Source organism: Marmota flaviventris, chromosome 2 (assembly GCF_047511675.1).
Source record: "Marmota flaviventris isolate mMarFla1 chromosome 2, mMarFla1.hap1, whole genome shotgun sequence".
In the NCBI taxonomy this organism is placed as follows: domain Eukaryota; kingdom Metazoa; phylum Chordata; class Mammalia; order Rodentia; family Sciuridae; genus Marmota; species Marmota flaviventris.
In genome coordinates, this window is record NC_092499.1 from 202169457 (window position 1) to 202189730 (window position 20274).

Here is a 20274-nt window from a genome sequence, read left to right on the forward strand (position 1 = left end):
TAAATCACAAACATGGAAAAACATCCTTGTCCCCACAAAGGACGTGGCTGTCCCCAAATGACAAACTGCTCCAAATTAACATTATTTAGTATTTATAACTTCCCCGACAGAGCTCACAGATGGGACTGGTGAACCTGCCTCCCGGGGGGTATTTTTAGAGCCTATTGTCCATCTGACGGGGCTTCAATTGCGTCCGGTGCTTGCCCTCTGCAGCCCTGGAGCAGCCCGGCGCACGGGGAGGGGTGCTGCTGTCCATTCCCACGCAGGCTGTCCTGTCCACTGCACCAGGCCTGGTCTGCATGAGCCCCTGCTGCCCTTCCCTCCCTGAAGCAGGAGCCCCCCCGCGGGGTCATGTCAGGAGCCCCCCCGGGGAGCAAGCACCTGGGGAGGTGGAGGGGCTGAGCGGGGCTGAGGCCGGGAGCGGCCAGGGTTGGGGTGGGGAGCCATAGCGCCCGGCAGTGAGGGGGCGGGGGACCTGTGAACAGCACCAGCCGAGGGGGTCCCCTCCTCTCAACCAGCAGGAGGTCCTGGGCCCCGGCAGGCCCTGCTCAGGTGAGAGGCAGAGAGGAGAGGGCTGCGGGTCTGGCCCGTGCTCGCCATGGGGACAGAGTGCCTCCGTGGTTCCTGTGTCACTGTTCAAGGCCACGGAAGAGGAAGAAAGAATGACTGCAGCAAGGACATCTCCAGGGCCACCCCCGCCCTCACGGTGAAGGCACAGTGGCTGGGAGCTCATTTTGTCCCTGCAGGGCCCCGAATCCCGGCCCAGCCATTCCCTGGCCTGCTGCCTTCACTGGGCTCCCTGTCAGGGGCCAAGCGCGGCCTCCTCTGGGCTGGAGGCCACTGTCCTGTAGCTTTCTTGTGGTTTGGGGTGCTGTCCACTGCACCGGAGTGTCCCTTGAGGCTGTCCAGTGCCTCCTGGGCTCACAGAACGCAGATGGAGGACGCAGGGGCTCTATTTCCCTCTCATCTTGGAGTGAACAAGAGCGATTTGTCTGAAAGTGGCTGTGGGCTCCTTCAGGTGGCGGGCAGAGCCCAAGTGCAGAGCCCAGGGAGGTGAGGCCGAGGTGGACAGGAGGGGGACCTGGTCGGCGGGGGTCTGGACTTCACAGGAGGTCCTGGCCGAGCAGAGCCGCCAGCGGTCCAGGCTTTCTGCCTTCAGTTAAAGTCTCCGGGAAAACTCACCTGTGCCCTTCCAGCGCCGGGCGGCCATTTCAGAAAGCTGATCTGGCCCTAGGCTCCGGGACGCTTTCAGAGTCCTGGACCCAGGGCTCACACTGGAGCAACTGTCCCCACCTGGTGTGGTAGGGTCGGGAGGAGGCCCGAGGTGCCACCTGCCTCTGTGGATCCTGTTTGCTTGGTCAGGAGTGGACCTTCCCAGCTGGCGAGGAAATCACGGGGTCCTGGAGCTGGGCCTTTGCTCCCCACCTCTCTGCTGTCCACCCAACAGGGGGCAGAATGGGCTGTTGGCTCTGCTTTCAAGCTGCTGGCCCTCTCCTGTCCTCCGAGGGCCCGGCAACCACCAAGTCTTCCAAGTCCAGTGTCCTGAACTTTCTTCTTCAAGGGGTCAAATGGAGAGCGGGTGCCCAGACCCAGCGGCTGACCTCTGCCTGGGAGGAGTTGCTGTGGGGAGCCGCTGGGCCTCTCCCTGACTCCATGTCCCCAGCCCCTGGCAGCGGCTGCAAGGAGACACCTCCCCAGCATCTGAGCGCGTTCCTGCTGGTTTAGCCCTGACAATCTGGAGTGAAGGGATCTCTGGGTTTTGTTCCAAATCTTCAGAAAGGGCTGGGGTGAGCTCAGGGCGGCTGTGGGGGAGCCGAGCATGGTGAGGCCCTGGGTCCCCTCAGCCTGCAAAAGTGACAAAGTGGAACCGAGACTCCACTAAACTCCTCCTCTGTTTTCCCTGTTGCTGGGAGGTTGCTGCTGCCCGGGGCCCACCTGGGGCTCAGCCCCTCCGCCCCGAAGCCCTGGCCTAGCCTGGCCCTCCTGTCCCTCTGTGTGTCCCCAGAACTGGCCGGGGAAGGGGCTGGGGTTCTCTGTTTGCTGCCCTCCCTGCCCTCGGCCACCGCTGTCCCTGCCTCCGGCTGGGTCTCTCTCCCTATCTGGCTACTTTCCTCTGTGCCCACTTCCATCTGCCCCCCATTTGTGTTTTCATCTGTCTCTTGCTCTGGGAGAGGCCAGTGGGTGGGGCGTGTCCCTTGCAGAGCGCTGTGGAGAGTGAGAGGACCCTGCAGGGGGCGCCCTGGGGCAGGAGGCTGCTCTGTGCTTTCTTCCCAGTCATCTCCCACCTGGGGCAGGGCCACCCTGAGGGACAGGCACACCCTGCCTGGCAGAGGATCCCCTTGGGTCCTGGAGCCAGTTCATGTGTGACAGGGACAGGCAGTGTGCAGCAGAAGGCCCCACCTGCACAGGACAACCCTGGGTCCTGCTGAAACGCTGTGCGGGTCAGGCAGGCCGGGTCCCTGGACACCTGGGCAGCTCTCCCCAACCTCCTCCCCACGCGTCCCAGCAGATCTTCCTCAGAACACACTCTGGGGACCTGGCACAAGCCCTCCTGAGACCCGGACAAAGACCTGGGGCCCCCCAAGGGACTGTCACCCAGGCCCTGTCCCTTGGCTTACCTCTGGCTTCCTCCCCAGGGCAAGGAGCTCTGCAGGTGACTCAGAAGGGGACAGAAGCCACCAGCCCAGGGGGCAGAACCCCTCCTGGGCCTCTACTACACACAGCTGAGATGCTGGACAAGGCTGCTGCCTTGGGGAAGCTGTGTCCCCACGGTGAGGTGGACACGAGATCGTGTGCTGGCCTCTGTAGTACAGGACGGACAGGGGCTGGGACACAGTGGGGACCAAAGAGCCCTCTGAGAGGCTGAAGTTTCAGCTGAGGGCTGAGGGGTGAGATGTGACCATCCAGGTGAAGAGGACGCAGGGCAGGGGCAGAGGGGACAGTGAGGGCAGAGAAGCTGGGGGAGGGGTGGCACAGCTTGGCCTCTGTGGCGGCAGGATCTGCACTGCCTCACCAAAGTCATTGTCCCCAAGAGGAGTGTTGGGGACAGACCTGGAAGGGGCCAGCCCTACCTCTCCCCAGACCTCCTGGAAGCAAGCAGACAGGACATGATGGCTGCCCGCCCTGCTGCAGCCCGCGGCAGAGGGAGCCCAGTGCAGAGGGATCCACACAGGTCTGGCCTGGCCACTGGACTGGCTGCGCCTCACCTGCCCCAAAGCTTATCCCGCCCCTCCCCTGAGGCCCCCCTGGACAAAGAGGTGGTGGCCCTGTGGTCAGTGCTGGCCCCTACAGCTCCATGAAGCTGTCCATCCATGTCCTTCCTGGTTACCAAAGCTAGCTCGTTAAAGGTTTAGAAAAAAAGTCCATAGCATAAGCCGAAACTGTCAGGAGACAACTACGTCACGCCTCCCTACATGCTATGAGCAATTGCAGGCTGAGGACTACCTGCAGGAGGTGGCACCGAGGACCTACCTACAGGGAGGCGACACTGAGGACTACCTGCAGGGAGGTGACACCGAGGACTACCTGCAGGGAGGTGGCACTGAGGACCACCTGCAGGAGGTGGCACCAAGGACCTACCTACAGGGAGGTGACACCGAGGACCACCTGCAGGAAGGTGACACCGAGGACCACCTGCAGGGAGGTGACACCGAGGACCACCTGCAGGAAGGTGACACCGAGGACCACCTGCAGGGAGGTGGCACTGAGGACCACCTGCAGGAGGTGGCACCAAACCTACAGGGAGGTGACACTGAGGACTACCTGCAGGGAGGTGGCACTGAGGACCTACCTACAGGGAGGTGACACTGAGGACTACCTGCAGGGAGGTGGCACCGAGGACCACCTGCAGGGAGGTGGCACCGAGGACCACCTGCAGGGAGGTGGCACTGAGGACTACCTGCAGGGAGGTGGCACTGAGGACTTACCTGCAGGGAGGTGGCACTGAGGACTACCTGCAGGGAGGTGGCACTGAGGACTTACGTGCAGGGAGGTGACACTGAGGACTTACCTGCAGGGAGGTGGCACTGAGGACTTACCTGCAGGGAGGTGGCACTGAGGACCACCTGCAGGGAGGTGGCACTGAGGACCACCTGCAGGGAGGTGACACTGAGGACTACCTGCAGGGAGGTGGCACTGAGGACTTACCTGCAGGGAGGTGGCACTGAGGACTACCTGCAGGGAGGTGGCACTGAGGACTTACCTGCAGGGAGGTGGCACTGAGGACTACCTGCAGGGAGGTGGCACTGAGGACTACCTGCAGGGAGGTGGCACTGAGGACTTACCTACAGGGAGGTGGCACTGAGGACTACCTGCAGGGAGGTGGCACTGAGGACTTACGTGCAGGGAGGTGGCACTGAGGACCACCTGCAGGGAGGTGGCACTGAGGACTTACGTGCAGGGAGGTGGCACTGAGGACCACCTGCAGGGAGGTGACACTGAGGACTTACCTGCAGGGAGGTGACACTGAGGACTTACCTGCAGGGAGGTGACACCGAGGACCACCTGCAGGGAGGTGACACTGAGGACTTACGTGCAGGGAGGTGGCACTGAGGACCACCTGCAGGGAGGTGGCACTGAGGACTTACGTGCAGGGAGGTGGCACTGAGGACCACCTGCAGGGAGGTGGCACTGAGGACTTACGTGCAGGGAGGTGGCACTGAGGACTACCTGCAGGGAGGTGGCACTGAGGACTACCTGCAGGGAGGTGGCACTGAGGACCACCTGCAGGGAGGTGACACTGAGGACTTACCTGCAGGGAGGTGGCACTGAGGACTTACCTGCAGAGAGGTGACACTGAGGACTTACCTACAGGGAGGTGGCACTGAGGACTTACCTACAGGGAGGTGGCACTGAGGACTACCTGCAGGGAGGTGGCACTGAGGACTACCTGCAGGGAGGTGACACTGAGGACTGCCTGTAGGAGGTGGCACTGAGGACCACCTGCAGGGAGGTGACACTGAGGACCACCTGCAGGGAGGTGACACTGAGGACCACCTGCAGGGAGGTGGCACTGAGGACTACCTGCAGGGAGGTGGCACTGAGGACTTACCTGCAGGGAGGTGGCACTGAGGACTTACGTGCAGGGAGGTGGCACTGAGGACTTACCTGCAGGGAGGTGACACCGAGGACTACCTGCAGGAGGTGGCACTGAGGACTGCCTGTAGGAGGTGGCACTGTGTGAGGGAGAGCATCAGTGCTCCCCTGCTTGGAGCTCAGGCATCTCTGCGTCAGGAGGCACCTAAGGCGCTCCAGCTCAGGGCTCAGAGGCATACCTTCCGGAGTCCTTCCACCCGTCCCCAATCTCTCTCTTAAAAATCCTTTTCTTTTTAAGTCTGTCTCATCAGTCATATATAACCATAGCACCCCCCCTCCTCTATTGAGTGTCCACCTGTGTCCATGGCTCAAGGACGGCCCCAGGGTGGACTGTCTGCTGGAGACTACACAGCAGTGTTCCTGGGGCTGGTTGGGGTGTCGCCTGCAGTAAGGAGAGCTCGTTGCCCCCCTCACTATGGCGCCCACAAGCCCCGACTTGTCCTCAGGAGGCCTCCTGCCCTGCGGCCCTTGACTTCCGGACCTGGACTTCCTGTGCTGCCTGGAGGACCCTGTGGAGGAGATGGGGCATCAGAGTCCTTGACCCCCAAGTCACCAGTTAGTTACAGGAGGAAGGAAGGGCAGTGCAGTCAGGCTGGTGTGTTGTGTCCTGGCACCTGAGAGGGGCCCATGCAGGGGAAGGAGCCCCTGAGGTGGGTGTCAGAGCCGGGCTGCTGGGCAGAGCTGGGCCCTGGGCAGCTGAGAGTCTGGAAGCAAAGGAGGAACAGGCCCAGGTTGCACCCTGGACAGTCTAGGCTGTGGGCCAGGTGAACATGTGCAGATGGGCTGTGGCAGAAGCTGGTGGGGGCGCAGGGGAGGATGCCCCAGGGGCAGTAGGCTTTGGCAACAGGGGCACAGCTCTGGGGTGTGACCCCCTTGCGGGAGACCCAGGCCGCTCATCCTGGCTGGCTGAACCGATGGGCAACGGAGAAGAAAGGCTGGTCACCTTCGAAGGAGAGGTCGGGATTCCTCGGTGCTGCGTCCCGGGTCCGGGGTGGAGGCCTGGCCCCACTCTGTCCCCACCCACCTTCCTCCTCCCTGGGCCTCCAGCCTCTGTGCAGCCAGACGCTGTCCACCAGCGGAGCCGGGCGCTTTATCAGATAATAAATAAGGCGGCCGGAGCCATGCGCGTCAACGTCTTGGCGGCCGAGCAGGGCCCTGACGGGAGGGGGCTGCCCACCATGGCCTGCAAATGGCCCTTGAGGGCCAGCCACCCCCATCTGGGTGTTAATCAGCCCCTCTTCTTTGGGTCCAGATTCAGCACCCCAAAGTGCACTTGCATGTGTACGTGTGCATATGTGTGTGTGCATATGTGTGTGTGTGTGTGTGTGCGCATGCGAGAGTGTGCATTTGTGTGTGTGAACGCAGGCACCCTGGGGTCTGCCCTGCTCGAAGCCTGGTGGGTTCTCTGGACTCACCTTCTCATCTGTGGAATGGGGTGTGAAGCCCCCAAACATGGCCCGGAGGAAGATGGGGAGGGTTTTGGCCTCCAGGGGACCTGGCTCCCTGGATCGTACTGTCCTGCGGAAGTTGGACCTAGGGGGACTGCTTTCTCTTAGAGCATCTGGGCTGGGCCAAGGAAGATGGGGTCTGGCCTGGCTGGTGGGTGGGCTCGGCCAAGGGGTCTGGGTGGGGGTGACAATTCTGAGCTGCAGGGAGATGGTACATGATCTGGGGGCCTGGTCAGAGTCCCCCCTAGCCAGCCAAGCCCCAGAGGAGGAGCTGGAGCCTTGGCCTCCTAAGAGCAGAGACGTTGGCTGCTGCCCCCAGTCCAGACCTGTCCCACCCTCAGAGGGCTGGAGGGACTCCGAGGACCAGGTTCCCCAGCTACAGGCCTGCCGTCTCCAGAAACGGGACCTGGGGCACGGCCACATTCCTCTCAAGGAGGAGCCTGGATTTCAAGCCTGTGCTGCCCACCCCGTGTCCATGCCCACCCCGTGTCCATGTGGCCTCCCTGCCCTTCCTTTGTGTGGCCCCCAGCCTTCGTTGCCCTCCCTCCCACCAGGCTGCTGTGCCTTGAACCCTGTCCACACATCTTTGAGGCCTGGAGAATGGCCACCGGAGCCCCCATGACTCCCTGTGGGGTTCAGAGAGGCCAGCACTGAGGTCTGTGGGCACCCTTTCTAAGGTGTCCCTGACCCAGACACTGTGCCTGTGGTGTAGAACTGTCTGCGATGGTGTTCTTCTCTAGGAACACTCTTATTTGGAAGCTACAGTCCCAGCAGGAAGGGCTGCCTGCCGGGGGCCGCTCTTGGGCCTGGCTGGTGATGCCTGCTCCAGACTCCTGCAGGTCCAGGTGAGCGTGCAAAGGGCACACACGGGGTGGCCGTGGCAGCGAGTGCAGGAGCTGGATGTGGGCGGGCGGCCCTGTGGGCAGAGCCTTGCCTCTCGGCTTTTTGAGTCAAGAAGCACCAAGTGACGAGTGACGGAGAGCTGGGTCCTCCTGCCTGTGCCTTGCACATTCTGTCTTTGGGCTTCGCTGGTGCAGGGACACTTCCTGCAGGTGGGAGAGAGAGCAGATTCCCAGCTGCTGTGCCGGCTCTTGCTTTAAGCTCCGGGCACATCTGCTTCAGCTCGGTGTTGCCGGCAGCAGGTTAGGGAACTTGCCTTCTGTCCTGCCTTCTCATGAGGGGCCTGGACCTCCGGCCTGCCAGCACCCTTCCCCCTCAGCTGGTGGCCTACAGCCAGCTGGGCACATCACCAGGCATGGGAGGAGGCGTGGCAGGGAGAGGGCGCCAGCAGCTATATTAAGGTCTGGGTTGGGCGGGTTCCTCCCGAAGAGCAGAACACTTAGATTGGTCAGGAACCACCGTGCCAGGCCGTGTGGCTCTCGGCCTCCCGCATCCTGGGCAGATCTCGAGCAGTGACTGAAGTGGCCAACCCCTCTCTCCCCATGATGGGGCACCTGGGCCTGGGCCAGGTCCCTAAGCCCTTTCAGCACCCAGCCCCTCCCTCCATCCAGGGGCCCTACCGTCCTTCACCTTCACGTCTCACTGTGGACAGCTTCTGAGGCCTCCCTGGGTTCATCAGAGTCTGGGGCGCTTCCAGATGAGGGGCCCCCCAGGGACAGGGTCTACTCCACAGGTGCACGGGTCACAGACCTGGCCCTGGTGTGGACAAGTGCTCCCTGGCAGGGGAGAAACAGGCTCAGAGGGGCCCCGGGCTCCTGGGTGGGCACTGGGTGAGGACCCTGCTCTGGCCCCTGTGACACCCCTCATGTAGCCTGCTGTGGTCCTGGGGGGCTTCTCTTCAGGGAGGAGGAGGGCCAAGGCCCATGTCCAGGAGGTGTCTGGGTGCAGGTGCTCGGAGGGAGGGTGCAGAAGCAGCAATCATCACCACCTCCTGCCCCTCCTTCCTGCCGTCGGCCTCCCGGGCCCCTGGCCCTCACCCTTGCCCAGCTGGGTGCTGCTGAGAATGGGCGGGGCGGGCCTTGCCCTCCACGGAGCTGTGCTGCACACTGGGCCTGTGTGAGGCGGTCTGCCCGCCCTGCCCTCTTGGTGGAGGCCTGTGGACGGCTGTCCCTCCCTTTTCTTGATAATGGAGGCCCACCACCCCCTCAGGAGCCCAAGGTGGTGGAGGTGAGGCTGTGCAGGGGCCAGACGGGGTGGTGAAGCCCTCCCTGGCTGGGTGACCCCTTCACCTCTCTGTGCCTGTTCCCTCACCTGAGTGGGACCTGGAGGGGAGATGGCAGCAAGCCCACGCAGCACTGCCCGGTGCCTGTGGTGCTCATCAGAGTCCATGGGACCCTCAGCCCTGTCCCCTGGGCCAGATGGACCACAAGTGGCAGGGACTTGACCCAGATTCCTAGCCTGAAGCTGCATCTTAGTGCAGAGCTTCTCAAGTTAGGGCCCCTCCTCCCCAGAGGAGTAGGGTCCTTGTTCAAAACGTTCACTCCTGGGCCCTCCTCAGACCCAGGGAGCCACTGTCCAGGGTGGGGCCTGGGCGTCTGCACACGTCAGCACTAGGGGCAGGGTGGGGGGCTCTACCCTCCCCCTCTCAAGCTGAAAATCTCCCACTTCCTGGGCCAGAACGAAGGGCCATGCCTGAGCCTCCTTCAGCCTGGTCCAGCAGGCAGAGGGCTGAAGTCCCCATGTTGTCCACAGGCCCTGCTACGGTGTCTGGCAGACAGAGAGGCAGTTGGGGAGGCCTCCAGGAGGAGGGGCCCGCCTGGGAAGGGCAAGACTCCCTGCCACCTGGGTCTTCTGCACCTCCAGGACCTTCCAGCACCTGCTGCTCCTTGACCCTGCTCTGTCCAGTGTCCTTCCCCTATGCCACTGGACCCTGAAGGGCCATGACTCTGAGCCTGAAGGCCTGTGGGTGTCCTTCAGGCTCCTGAAGTGACTCAGGGCAGCTAGGGAAGTCCTGCTCAGCCTCCAGAACTGATGGCCGCCAGGGCAGAGTGACCCCTGGGATGGCTGTGCCTGGCAGGCAGGGCCCAGGCTAGGAAGTCCCATGGGGTGACCGGGAGGGAGAGTGTGGGTTCAAGGGCTTTATTCACAACGGTTGTTATGGCTTCGCTTGTTTTAAAAACAAACACAAATAAACCACCAGCCTCCCTCAGGTGGACACCGGGCTGGAAGGACCCCTGGAGGGATGACCCTGGGCTTGAGCACAGCCGTCGGTGGTGGCCACTGGTGGCTTGCCAGCAGCTGTGTTCCAGCCTGTGGGCAATACGTAAAAGACTTTCAAGTCAAGATTGGAACTTGAAAGAGGCTTCAAATTGGAGGATTTCACGTTTAAAGACTCGTGGCTTGGCGGGAGCTGAGAAGGGGGCTCCCCTCCGCTCCCTGTGGTCTGCCTGATGGTGGTCTTCCACAGCTGGCCCCCAGTCCCCATGCAGAGTTGCTCCAGTCATGAGACCTTCCACAGGGGGCTGCCGAGACTGGACAGCATTTGAGACTGATGCTGCAGCTGACCAGGACCCAGGCCACCCCAGCTCTGACAATGCCTCTGTGCAGGTTCTAATGGGCCCTAGTACTCATGCTGCCCGTCAGAAATGGCTGCGACACATGGGACACATTGAGAATGAGGTCCTTTACTGCCCCCTCTGGAAAAACTGTCCAAATAAAGACACAAGCCTGAGATGGACGCAGGGTGGACGGCACCCTGGGGGGTGGTGTGCAGGTACAGTGCACGGCCTGCACACCCATCCCGGCGGGCCTGAGCCCTTGGGAGAGAAAGTGCTGTGTTTGCAGCTCCCTCCATCAAATGTGGGCAGTGGAGGGCAGGAGGCTGCAGGGCCCATGCCAGGCCCCATGCCAGGCTCCACGGCAGGCTCCAGGCTCCTGGGGCCTCAGGGTTTCACCTGGGGCCCTGGCTTCGTAGCAGGAGGTCAGGATTCATTCCAGTGGCTACCGCCTGTAAACGTGCTGCGGTGCGGAGAGGCCCGAGCAGGGCGTGGGCAGAAGCCCCTCCTCAGCGTTCCTCTCGCTCTGGGCTGTCTGTGCCACCATGTTGAGTGGCTCCCAAGCCTCTAGACTCCAGGAGGAGGCCTCTCTGGTGGATGGGCCTGGCAATCTCTGCCAGCAGCAGGTGAATCTGTGGGCGCTGTCCAGGAAGCTCCCGACGACACCTTGGCTGGGGCCTAGGCCAAGGCCAGTGCACACCAGGCCTCCTGGTGTAGGGCACCACTGAGGCCTGCCTGGGGGCCCAGGGATGTGGAGGAGAAGGCAAAGTCTTCAGGCTCAAACTTGAATTCCAAGTGGCCGGGGGTCAGGGGGCCATCCACCTGGCCAGGGGCCTGCAGGGAGGAGGGCTGTGTGAGAACCCAGGAGCAGCCTGGCCTTCCTGCATCAGGAGCCCCCACTATGGACGGCTTCCCTGAGGGGCCCTCGGCTCCTTGAACGGGGTTGGGATCCCTCCTGAGGTTCGCTCTCGGTAAGGCATGTGACATGCAGGGCTCTGTGCCCACGGACACTTTCCGATGACTGAGGCTGACCACATGCCCAGCTGAGCTCTGGGGGGAGGCCCCTGGGGGTTCTGGTGGAACTCTGAGAAGGGGTACGGACCAGTTCTGGGCACCCCTCCCCACTCTGTCCTCCATACCTGGGAGGTGACGTTGGGCTCGGCACCCATTGGGGACACCAGGCTTGGCTCTGGTTTCAAAGTGGCAGCCAAGATCTCCGTGTTGGGGACAGCAGTTGGGGAGGCTGTGGCATTCACTGCGGATCCTAGGTGGGGGAGGAGGAGCACTTACAGAAGGTGCCAGATCTGGCCAGGCTGCTTCTCCTGTCTGGGCCAGAGAGGTGCATCCTGCCCTGGCTTGGCCCCATTGCTGGGCTGGTCATCCACCCTGCGCCTCCTGGAGCCAGTCCTTGGGGAGTCCCTCCCTTGGGAAGATGGCGCTTGGACCAAACATACACACTGCTGGTAGGAGCCGGGCTCGGGGCTGGGCTGGGCTCCTTGGCATGGGGCCCTCCCCACGCACCTGGGCAGCCTCCCCACGCACCTGGGCAGCCCCTGGTCTTAGCAGTGTTCTTCGGCTTCCGTTTGCGAGTCTGGATACTTTCCTTTTTCATGGCCAGTGGCCGAGGCACCTGGTAGGGACAACAAGGGTGGGCACAGCCGCCTCCCTCGTCTAGGCCCACAGCCCCTTGCTCCTGGACGGCGGGCGCTGGCCAGTGTTCAAGCTCTGTTTGGCCACCTGCACCTTGGGCCTGTGTCTTTCCCCCACGCAGGGTGAGCAGGCAGTGCTGGACCCTGGTTCCAACCTCGGAGGGCCATTGGGGCCACCCTGCCTGGTTCCTCCCAGCTCCCCCGCAGAGGCCAGGCTGCCCGTCGGGCACACTCACCCCGTGCAGCTTCATGTAGAGGCCACAGGCGTTGCACACGGGCTCGCCCTCTGTGTTCCGCCGCCACAGCGTGGTGTTGGTCGTGTGGCAATTGGTGCAGCAGAGGCCAGCACGGCGGGACGAGGACTGGGGACAGAGAAGCTGACGTGAGCCTTGCCAGGGGCAGCAGGACTCATGCCCTGGAAGGGTGTCAACTGGAGCAAGTGGAGGCCCCGTGGAGCCTCTGCTGTGCTTGTGGCTTGGGGGTCACTTCTGCAGGCCTGTCCCCTCGGATGCGTGCCCTGCTGCTTCTCTCCTGCCTGACTCAGCTCTGTGTTTGCGTGGAGTCTTGTCCCTGGAGCCTGGGAGCCACAGGAGCGCCTCTGCTTGATGCCCTTCCCAAACCCCACAGCAGAGCTTCCCAGCCGCCTGCCCCAGACCTTGTCCACTCCTGGCCCTGCTCTTGGATGATGCCCCTGACCATGTCCAACCCCTTCCCCCAGTTCAAACTGCTCCACTTGGTCTGGGTCCCTGGCCCTTCTCTCCAGGACTATGGGGATGCCTTGCAGGGTCCAGACTACAGAGTGGTGCCTTGGGGCACAGGGACAGAGTCCACCAGGACAAAGCCGTGCCCCTCTGTATGCTCCTGCCCAGGACCAAGCCAGAGAACCACTAAGTGAGAGAGCAAACTCGCCTGCGTCAGAGGAGCAGCACGGCGACCTCAGCGTCCCCTTCCCCACCCCTCACACCTCAGGAAGAGGGCAGGGGCCAAGCCAGCCGGCCTCACAGACCACCTCCTGCCCTGGAGGACAGCCTAGGGGTGGGGCAGGGGGTTGTCTAAAGCCCGAGCGCCAGCTTTCCCCAAATCCTCAGGTATGGAACTGCCCTCCCTCCCCATGGCACCCTGCTGCAAGCAGCTGCCAGGCCCTGAGAATTCTACCCCTGTGTTCTCTGGGCCTCTGTGTCCAGGCAGGCCTTGAGCCCAGTCTCCATGGTGGAAAGGTGAGGAGGGGGCAGGTCAGGAGACCAGCCTCAGGGCCACAGCTCATCTGGCTGGGGAGACTGAGGAAGAGCGTCCATTCCCAGGCCCGTGGCCTCCACACCCTGGCTGCTGGGCTGATGCCCAGCCACTTGGGAGTCACCAACGGTCTCCCCGGGAGCACCCTGGGGATGAGGCTTGTGGCTCATTTCCCTGGAGTGGAGGGAGCTGGTACCACCCTGGAAGGGAGGCAGGGCCCATGGTCCTGGGTGGTGGCAACTCCACGGCAGGAGCACTAGCCCCAGTCAGCCGGACCCCAGCCAGTCTCCAGGGGAAGCCTCCCTTGTACCACCTCTGGGGGCAGGAACTTGGACATTCCCTCTGCCCTTCCAGAGCCCACTGTCCAGACAGAGGCCCAGGATGCTGAGCACTCCATCCATGCATCCTGCCCTCCCCAGGGGGCAGCCCTGACCTTGGCACCTCCTGCAGAGCTGCAGCTCTGAGCAGAACCCAGGGTCCTAGCCACGGGACAGCGAGTGCTCTGTGCAGCTGGGTCCCCTGCTGCCCCCGGAGTGCAAGCACTTGAGCGTTTGTTGATCTGAAGTCCCCAGTAACTGGTGGTCCTGCTCCTTACCTGGCACCACCCCAGGCCCCACTGCAGCCCACTCTGCTGTCCCTTCAGACCAGGGAGCCATGGCCTGAGGCACTCTCCCCGTTGAACCAGCTGGCACACTGGGCACTAGACCCACTCGCCCCTTGCCACAGGCACAGGCGTACACAGGGCCCCCAGCTGCCAGGGATGCGCCCTGGGGGGCCGGGAGCTGCCTCAGGTGTGGAAGGTGAGGAGACACAGTGGCCTGCTCAGACTGTGTGTGTGCAGCGGGGACATCTGAAGCCAGGTTTGAATATCTGGACAGTGACCATGACCATGTTTTTACTTTTATAAAAAATTAATAGGAAAAAAAAAAAAAAGAATGACCTCAAAAAGAATGTTGAAGTGCTTCCTCATTCACCTTCTCCAGCTTCAGACTGCCTGTGTCCCGAGGGGAGGCTGAGGGTCCAGGAGGGGCGGGGGACTGGGTGCAGAGTGCCTCCTTTCACTGCACACTTCGGGGACACACCCCCAGTGCTGCCCTTGTCCTGCTCTGGTGTCCCCACTGTCACCACACCTGCACCGAGGCCCTCAGCCTGCACCTGTCTCTCCTCACTGTCCAGACAGCCAGGCCTGGCCACGTGCAGGCACCCGCTGCCAGGCCTCTCTTGGCTGCAGTTTGGTTTTTTGGTCTGTTCTTTTCCAAAGAACTTGAGCTTCCAAGCCCGCTCACCATAACCAGGACGGCTGAGTGACAGGCTCTGTGTGCACCTGAGGCTTCCAAACAAGTCAGTGTGGGCCGCAGGGCAGAGCGGGGCGGCCAGGCAAGACTCCGGACCCCCGCTTGCTCTGCAGGGGAACACTCTGGAAGGTGAACGTGCAGGCCACAGTGTCCTGCACTATAGAGCGGCCTCCTCTGAGGCCAGAGCCCCGGCTACCCAAGACAGAGAAGGGGACAGCCAGAATCAGAGCCTGGGGAGGGCCAGGGCCTGAGCAGCCCCTCTTAGAGAAGACACAATGGACACTGACCTGGGAAAAGCCAGCTTCCTTGCTGGCTGAGGGCAAACTAACTCAGGGACACGAGTCTCCAGGGGCTGAGCAGGAAGGAGCGGGCTTGGGAGTATCAGAGGTGGAGACCTGCCCAGGCCAGGTGTACCTGCCAACAAAGGACGCTCAGCCCACCTGACTGGCTCCTTCTTGGAGCTGGTGCTGGAGTTGGCCTTGGGCTGTGGGTCTGCTGTCCTCTCTGACCCTGGCTGCTGGGCTCTGGCTTGTGTGGAGCTCAGAGGGCCCAGACCATGTCCATGCACATGGAGGCCAGACTCTGGTGGGGACGTGGGTGTGACAGGTGTGTACTGCAGATGAGGAGGCAGGTGGACTGGGGCCATTGTGACCGCTCCCCTTGCTTGTCCACCATGACAGAAGCCTAGGTTGGAGGCGCTAATGCACCCAGAAAAGCACACAAAGGACCACAGAGTTAGGGCTCCTGCCGGTGGGGATGGTGGCTGCTTTCCTGTCACTTTCCTGTAATCTTGATGATAGTTCTAAGGTGACTGTACTCCTGTAGAAGAGGTCATGGGGCTGGGTGGTGGCTCTGAGGTAGAGCGCTCGCCTAGCATGTGCGAGGCCCTGGGTTCAATCTTCAGCGCCACATAAAAATTAATAAATAAAATAAAGGTATTGTGCCCAACTACAACCAAAACATAAATTAAAAAATAATAATAAAATAAAAGAGGATTGAGACAAATTTCTCCAGGGGGGCCTCACCTGGGACATCAGTTCTGGCCATACTCAAGGGGCTTGTGAGGTACAATTGGGGGGCTGTGGGGCAAATCTGGAGTGACCAGCCAGCCCATGGCCAGGAGCCACCTGGTCAGCTCTGGTAGCAGAGCCCTGAGTCCCTGGGTGTCCATGCTCTGCCCAGCTCTTCAGGATCAGCCAATTGTGGTGCTCAACTCTGCACCATGGGCTGGGAACCCTAAAGCAGGTCAGGAGAGGTCCCCAGGGTCCTCCTGGGGGAGAGATGGGCAGTAGAGGGGGCCCCTGAAGGTCCTATTTGGCACACACTTCCTGGACATGTTCTATGCTCGGGTTGGGATAGGCCTGGAGTGACCATACTGTTCCTACCATCCAAGGCCCGTGGCCTTAGAGAAGGGGGCAGGCAGGTAACTAGAGACCTGCGGCCTCTCAGGAGGCATGTGCCAAGCTTATCACCCATTCTCCCAGGCCAGGAGACAGGCCTCACATCCCCAGGCCAGCCAAGGGTTGGGGTTGGGGTCCACGCCACCCACATCAACCGTCTGCTATGTACAACGTGAACAGGGCGGCTCCAGATTCATTCCCCACTTCTTGGGTTGGCTTTTTTTTTTTTTTTGTCTTTGGGTTTTGGAACTGGGGATCAAACCCAGGGCTTCACGCATGCAAGGCAAGTGCCTTTCCACTGAGTCACATCCCAGCCCATTCTTCACTCCTTAGGTGTGTCCTGGTGCCCAGTTCAGGGCCTGGCATGTGGAAGGTGGACACAGCCTGAGGAGCAGACTGGCCTGATACCCGGGGAAGACTGTGACCTGAGGGGCTGGGGTGCAGTCCCACCACAGGACCTGCTCCTACCTGCCACCTCCCCACCCTGTTCTCAGTTTCCCCGTCAGCAAAGCCCGTACGGAGTTCAGACCAGACCAGCCACATTTGTGGGGAGGGGGAAGGACTCGCTGGAGAAAGGGCTTAGAGGACACTGTGGGGGGCTCTGAGGTGGCCCTCCCCAGCATCGAAGTGGAGACCTGAAGTTCCCAAGCCCTAGCCAGCTGAGAGGAAGAGAAGCAGGCTGCCCAGGGGCCACCACACCTCCTCTCCTGCCTCCCAGACCTCAAGTGGGCTGCCCCTGTGTGGGGCTCAGGTTCACACACAGCTGCCCACCCTGAAGGGCCAGTGCTGAATGGCACTGCAGGCCCGACAGGCCAGCACCAGTGGATGGCCCTGTGCGGGGCTCACACTGTTAGGCAGAAGGGCTTGGTGCCCCAGGGACACCCCTGCTCAGACCTGAGCCCTGCAGGGGCCATGTGCCTCGTCAGCTTTGGATAACCTGAATGCCTTGTCAACACCCCAAACTCTCATTGTAAACGTGACCTTAAAAGGTTTGCCTGTGACATGCTGAAGAGTGAAGCCCCTCCACACCTCCACACCTCTGTCCAGCTTCTGGTGAGCCAGCCCTGCCATGGCTCTCACACCAACTCCCAACTCATCACACATCAGGGGAACAGAAGGGAAATGAGCTTTGCCCAGCAGGAACAGGCTGAGGCCGGGCTTCCGGGAGGCTCCCCAAAGGCACAGCCCCCCAGAACCTCCCATTTAGGGTTTCGATGTCCCCCACATAAGCACCTACTCTGCGGACACCTCCCCCAGCCCCATCCCTGGAAGGCCACCCTGAGCTTGGCTGGCCTGGCTGCAGGCTGAGGCCCCAGGGCCCACTGGGCCCACAGCACTCTGGTCTGCCCACTCAGGGCAGAGCTTGTCTTCAAAACTGGGTCCTTCCTGAATGGTGGCCCAGCGGGGGGCTCACATCTAGTGCCCATCCCAACAGGAGCTAAGCAGCCAGGCTGGGCAGACACTGGGCCCCGGGCTGCCAGCCAGTATCCCATTAGGAGTCCTCCACTAGGGGTCCTTGAGGAGATGAGCTGGCCTCACCACGTCTGGGCTTCGGCGGTTGCCTGACTGCTGGGAGCATTTCGGGAGCCAAGCCGCCCAGCAGCCGACCCTGGCCCTTCTGGCCCTTCCCCCGCCGCGCAGCCCACACTCACCAGGCGCTTCTGGGGCCGAACAAGCGGCCGGTTGACACCGTTCATCTTGTGGTAGAGGCCGCAGGCGTTACACAGGTAGTGGCCCGTGCCGTCTCGGCGCCACAGCGGAGTGGAAAGGGCGCCGCAGTTGACGCACTCTCTGCCCTCGCCGGGGAACTCCTCCAAGAAGTCGGACGCTACGGGAAGAAGCGGCTGAGGGCTGTGGGCCGGCGCCTCTGCCCTGCCCCCAGCCCGAGGGCTTCTGCAGGACCCCTCCTCCCTTTGTCGTGCCTTAATTCTATTCTACTAAACCAATTATTTATATGCCTTGTCTCGTTTCACTTTTAAATTTGTAATCGGCACACGGTGAAATTCATTAGGGTGGTTTTTATAAGGCGGAAGTGTGAATAAACCAAACCTTAGGGCCGACACCTGGGGCGGGTCCCTCTTTGAACCAGGGTCCAGTGCCAGCGTCTGCATTTGTGACCTGCTTGGGAAGCAGGAGCTTCAGCACCCGAAGGGGAGGCAGATGAAGGGGCATTAGCCGGGTGCAAGGGGCGACGCTCCCAGGGGACCCGCTATCCCCTGGCCGCCTCTCTGCGAAGGGGGTCGACCCCAGGGGATGTGGGTTGAGAGGCTCAGCGAGATCGCGAGATCCTTCAGGGGCGCAGAGGGCCTGGAAACTTTGGTGTGGTCACAATCACTGTCCTCCCTTGGAAGGCCGGGCTGCGCGGCGGCGTCTCCGGCATGGGCGGGGGTGGAGGGCTCCCAGGTCCCCTCCAGGCCCGGCCAGGCGCCGGCGACGCGCGGGCGGCGGGGGCGCCGGGTGGGGGCGGGGCGGGGATCAATCATCGCCCGGCCGGGGGTGGGCGCCAGGCGCTGGGCTGCGCTGGGCGCCGGGGCCAGAGCCCGCTTCCTGCGCTCGGGGCCGGGGGCCAAAAGGCGGCTGGAGCAGGGCGGCGTTGCCTCCAGTTCCCCGGAGGGGTAGCTCAGAGGGGGTCTGGGGTTGCAAGCACAGAGGCGTGGCCTTGGGTTTTCGGCTGCGCGGGGCAAAAATGTGTGCTGCCGAGTATACTCAGAAACCGGGTGAGCGATTCCCCGCTTCACAGGCCTAGAATTCGATTGTCCGAATTTATGCTCCAGGGAAGGATCGAAACCAGGGTTCAAATTAGAATGCAAACATTCTACGACAGAGAGGACGAATGTGGCGACTTACTTAAATGAACGGATATTTTGAACTTTATAAAAATCATTGCCAAACTTTTCAAAAAATATTTAAAACGTAGTCTCGAAATTGGCACGACCTAGAATGCTGTCTTGGGTTCGGATAAATGAGTGGCAGAAATTTATGTACTTTCTTATTATCATATTAAAAAAGAATTCTGTATGCAAGGTTTTCTTCGAGGGTAGGTGAGGCTCGGTATTCCCCGGAGATTTACAAGCCCCAGGACGTCTGGGCTGATCGCTCGAGTAGACCTGTCCCTGATTGGTGTGTGTGTGTGTGTGTGTGTGTGTGTGTGTGTGTGTAGCATTTCTCAGGGTATGGGCTTACCCGGGTTCGGCAAGCACCCACGTCAATGGAGCCGCGCCCGAGCCCCGCACTCACCGAAAGTGGCCCTGCTGCCTGGGAGGCCAGCCGGGCGGCTCTGCAGGCCGTGCAGTACGCTGCCATCGAAGGGTCCCGCGGTCCAAGACTGGGCCACGTCGGGGCTCACGTAGGTGGGGTAAGTTGTGGGATATGAGGCGCTCACTGGCCGCCCAAGCGAGGCGGTGTACTGATCGCGAGCCAGAAGTGTGCCCTGGTAGACGCCATCGTCCCGGCTCCCAGCGCTGCTTCGGCTGCAAGGTCCGGGGGGACTGTGCGCGAATGGAAAGGCGGTGGCCCCCGGCGGCTGCGCGGCCGGTGGGTGCGGGCTACCAGAACCAAAGGTCGAGGAGTCCGCGGCGGCTGCCTGCGCCCAGCCCGGGTGCGCAGGGAGCGCTGAGGGCTGTGGGCCCGCTTCGCACGCCGGCAGGTAAGACAGCATGGAAGGTACGCGCGCCTGCGGCACGAACATCGGGGATCCTGCGCCCGCAGCGTGCAGAAAGGCTCCCGAGTCGGCGTAGGTGGCCTGGCCGGGGCTCGGAGCCAGTGCCAAGCTCTGGTACATCTCCCCGGGAGCGGTCCCGACCTGCAGGAAACGAGGACCAGTGTCGAGTTCACGGCCGCTAGGCACCCTCTGTCATCGCCCGCGCTTGTGCCGGGCAGGTGCTGTCGCTCAGACCGTTCACCCAACTCCTAGGCCAGGGAGGATCCCGGGCAGGTCTCAGGATCCTCGGGGAGGAACAACGAAGGCGGAATGGCCCCCAGCCCTGCCCCGCATCCCCGGTGCATTCCTAACGCGGAGCTCACCTCCTCCGCTGTCTGGACCAGATAGGGCTCTGGGGTGGGCTCAGTGGGGGCTGGGAAGGACCGGCCCGGACGTCAGCCAGCGCAGGGCCTCCGGAGCCGGGCCCCACAGCTCTGGGAGAGATCGACGGACTGGGGCGGGGCGCGCAAAGGCAGGCCCTTCTGGAGCACTCACCGGCGGACAGGAGGGCAGGAGGGCGCGGTGCTTGCCGAGCGTCGGCTACCGGCCGCCTGGAGACTGGGATCCTCGGCCCCGAGTGGCCTCTGCAGGGAACCCCGGACGCTCGGGCCGCCCCTCCGCCCCGTCCCGCCCAGCCCCTGCTGCGCCGCCCCTTCCCTCTCGGCGCCCGCCCCTCCCTCCCCACGGGGTCAGCGCTGGGGCTCTGGCCGCAGTCCCACGTGACCCGAGCAAGCCCAGCTCGCTGGATTCGGCAACCGAGAGGCACCAGACACTCACAGCTGAGCCCCAACAAATGAAGGGGACGCCATCGTGTCTCGTGTTCGGTGGGGCAGCGAGAGCCAAGAGCAGAGACTTCTTTAAATTTTGTTCATAGAATTTACTGGTCCCAGCCCTCCTTGCCTGCTTGGGGATCCTGTTCGAGGCTGGTGGCTGAGTGCCTGGTGGTTGAGCCCGGGATCCCGGCCGGAACGATGGATGCTTCCGCGGTGCTGGAGCCGGG

General features: G+C 62.3%; 1 protein-coding gene across 1 annotated transcript; it reads right to left on the reverse strand.

The window, feature by feature from the left end:
- Positions 1-10675: 10675 nt before the first annotated feature.
- Gata5 (GATA binding protein 5) lies at positions 10676-19355 on the reverse strand. The gene is made up of 6 exons (XM_027954245.2): positions 18812-19355; positions 17227-17402; positions 11883-12008; positions 11540-11627; positions 11137-11261; positions 10676-10831 (listed from the first exon to the last, which is right to left on the reverse strand). Exons 1-6 carry the CDS (start codon positions 19353-19355, stop codon positions 10676-10678), a joined length of 1215 nt encoding a protein of 404 aa, XP_027810046.1.
- Positions 19356-20274: the final 919 nt, after the last annotated feature.

What these genes read in the sequence shown, in the direction of transcription:
- Gata5 (XM_027954245.2), bottom strand. Translation starts at nt 19,355, where the DNA reads ATGTACCAGAGCTTGGCACTGGCTCCGAGCCCCGGCCAGGCCACCTAC. An exon ending in TCTACATGAAGCTGCACGGG is followed by an intron (nt 11,628 to 11,882) that starts GTGAGTGTGCCC and finishes TGTCCCTACCAG; the next exon opens with GTGCCTCGGCCACTGGCCAT. An exon ending in AGCCCAACGTCACCTCCCAG is followed by an intron (nt 10,832 to 11,136) that starts GTATGGAGGACA and finishes TCCTCCCTGCAG; the next exon opens with GCCCCTGGCCAGGTGGATGG.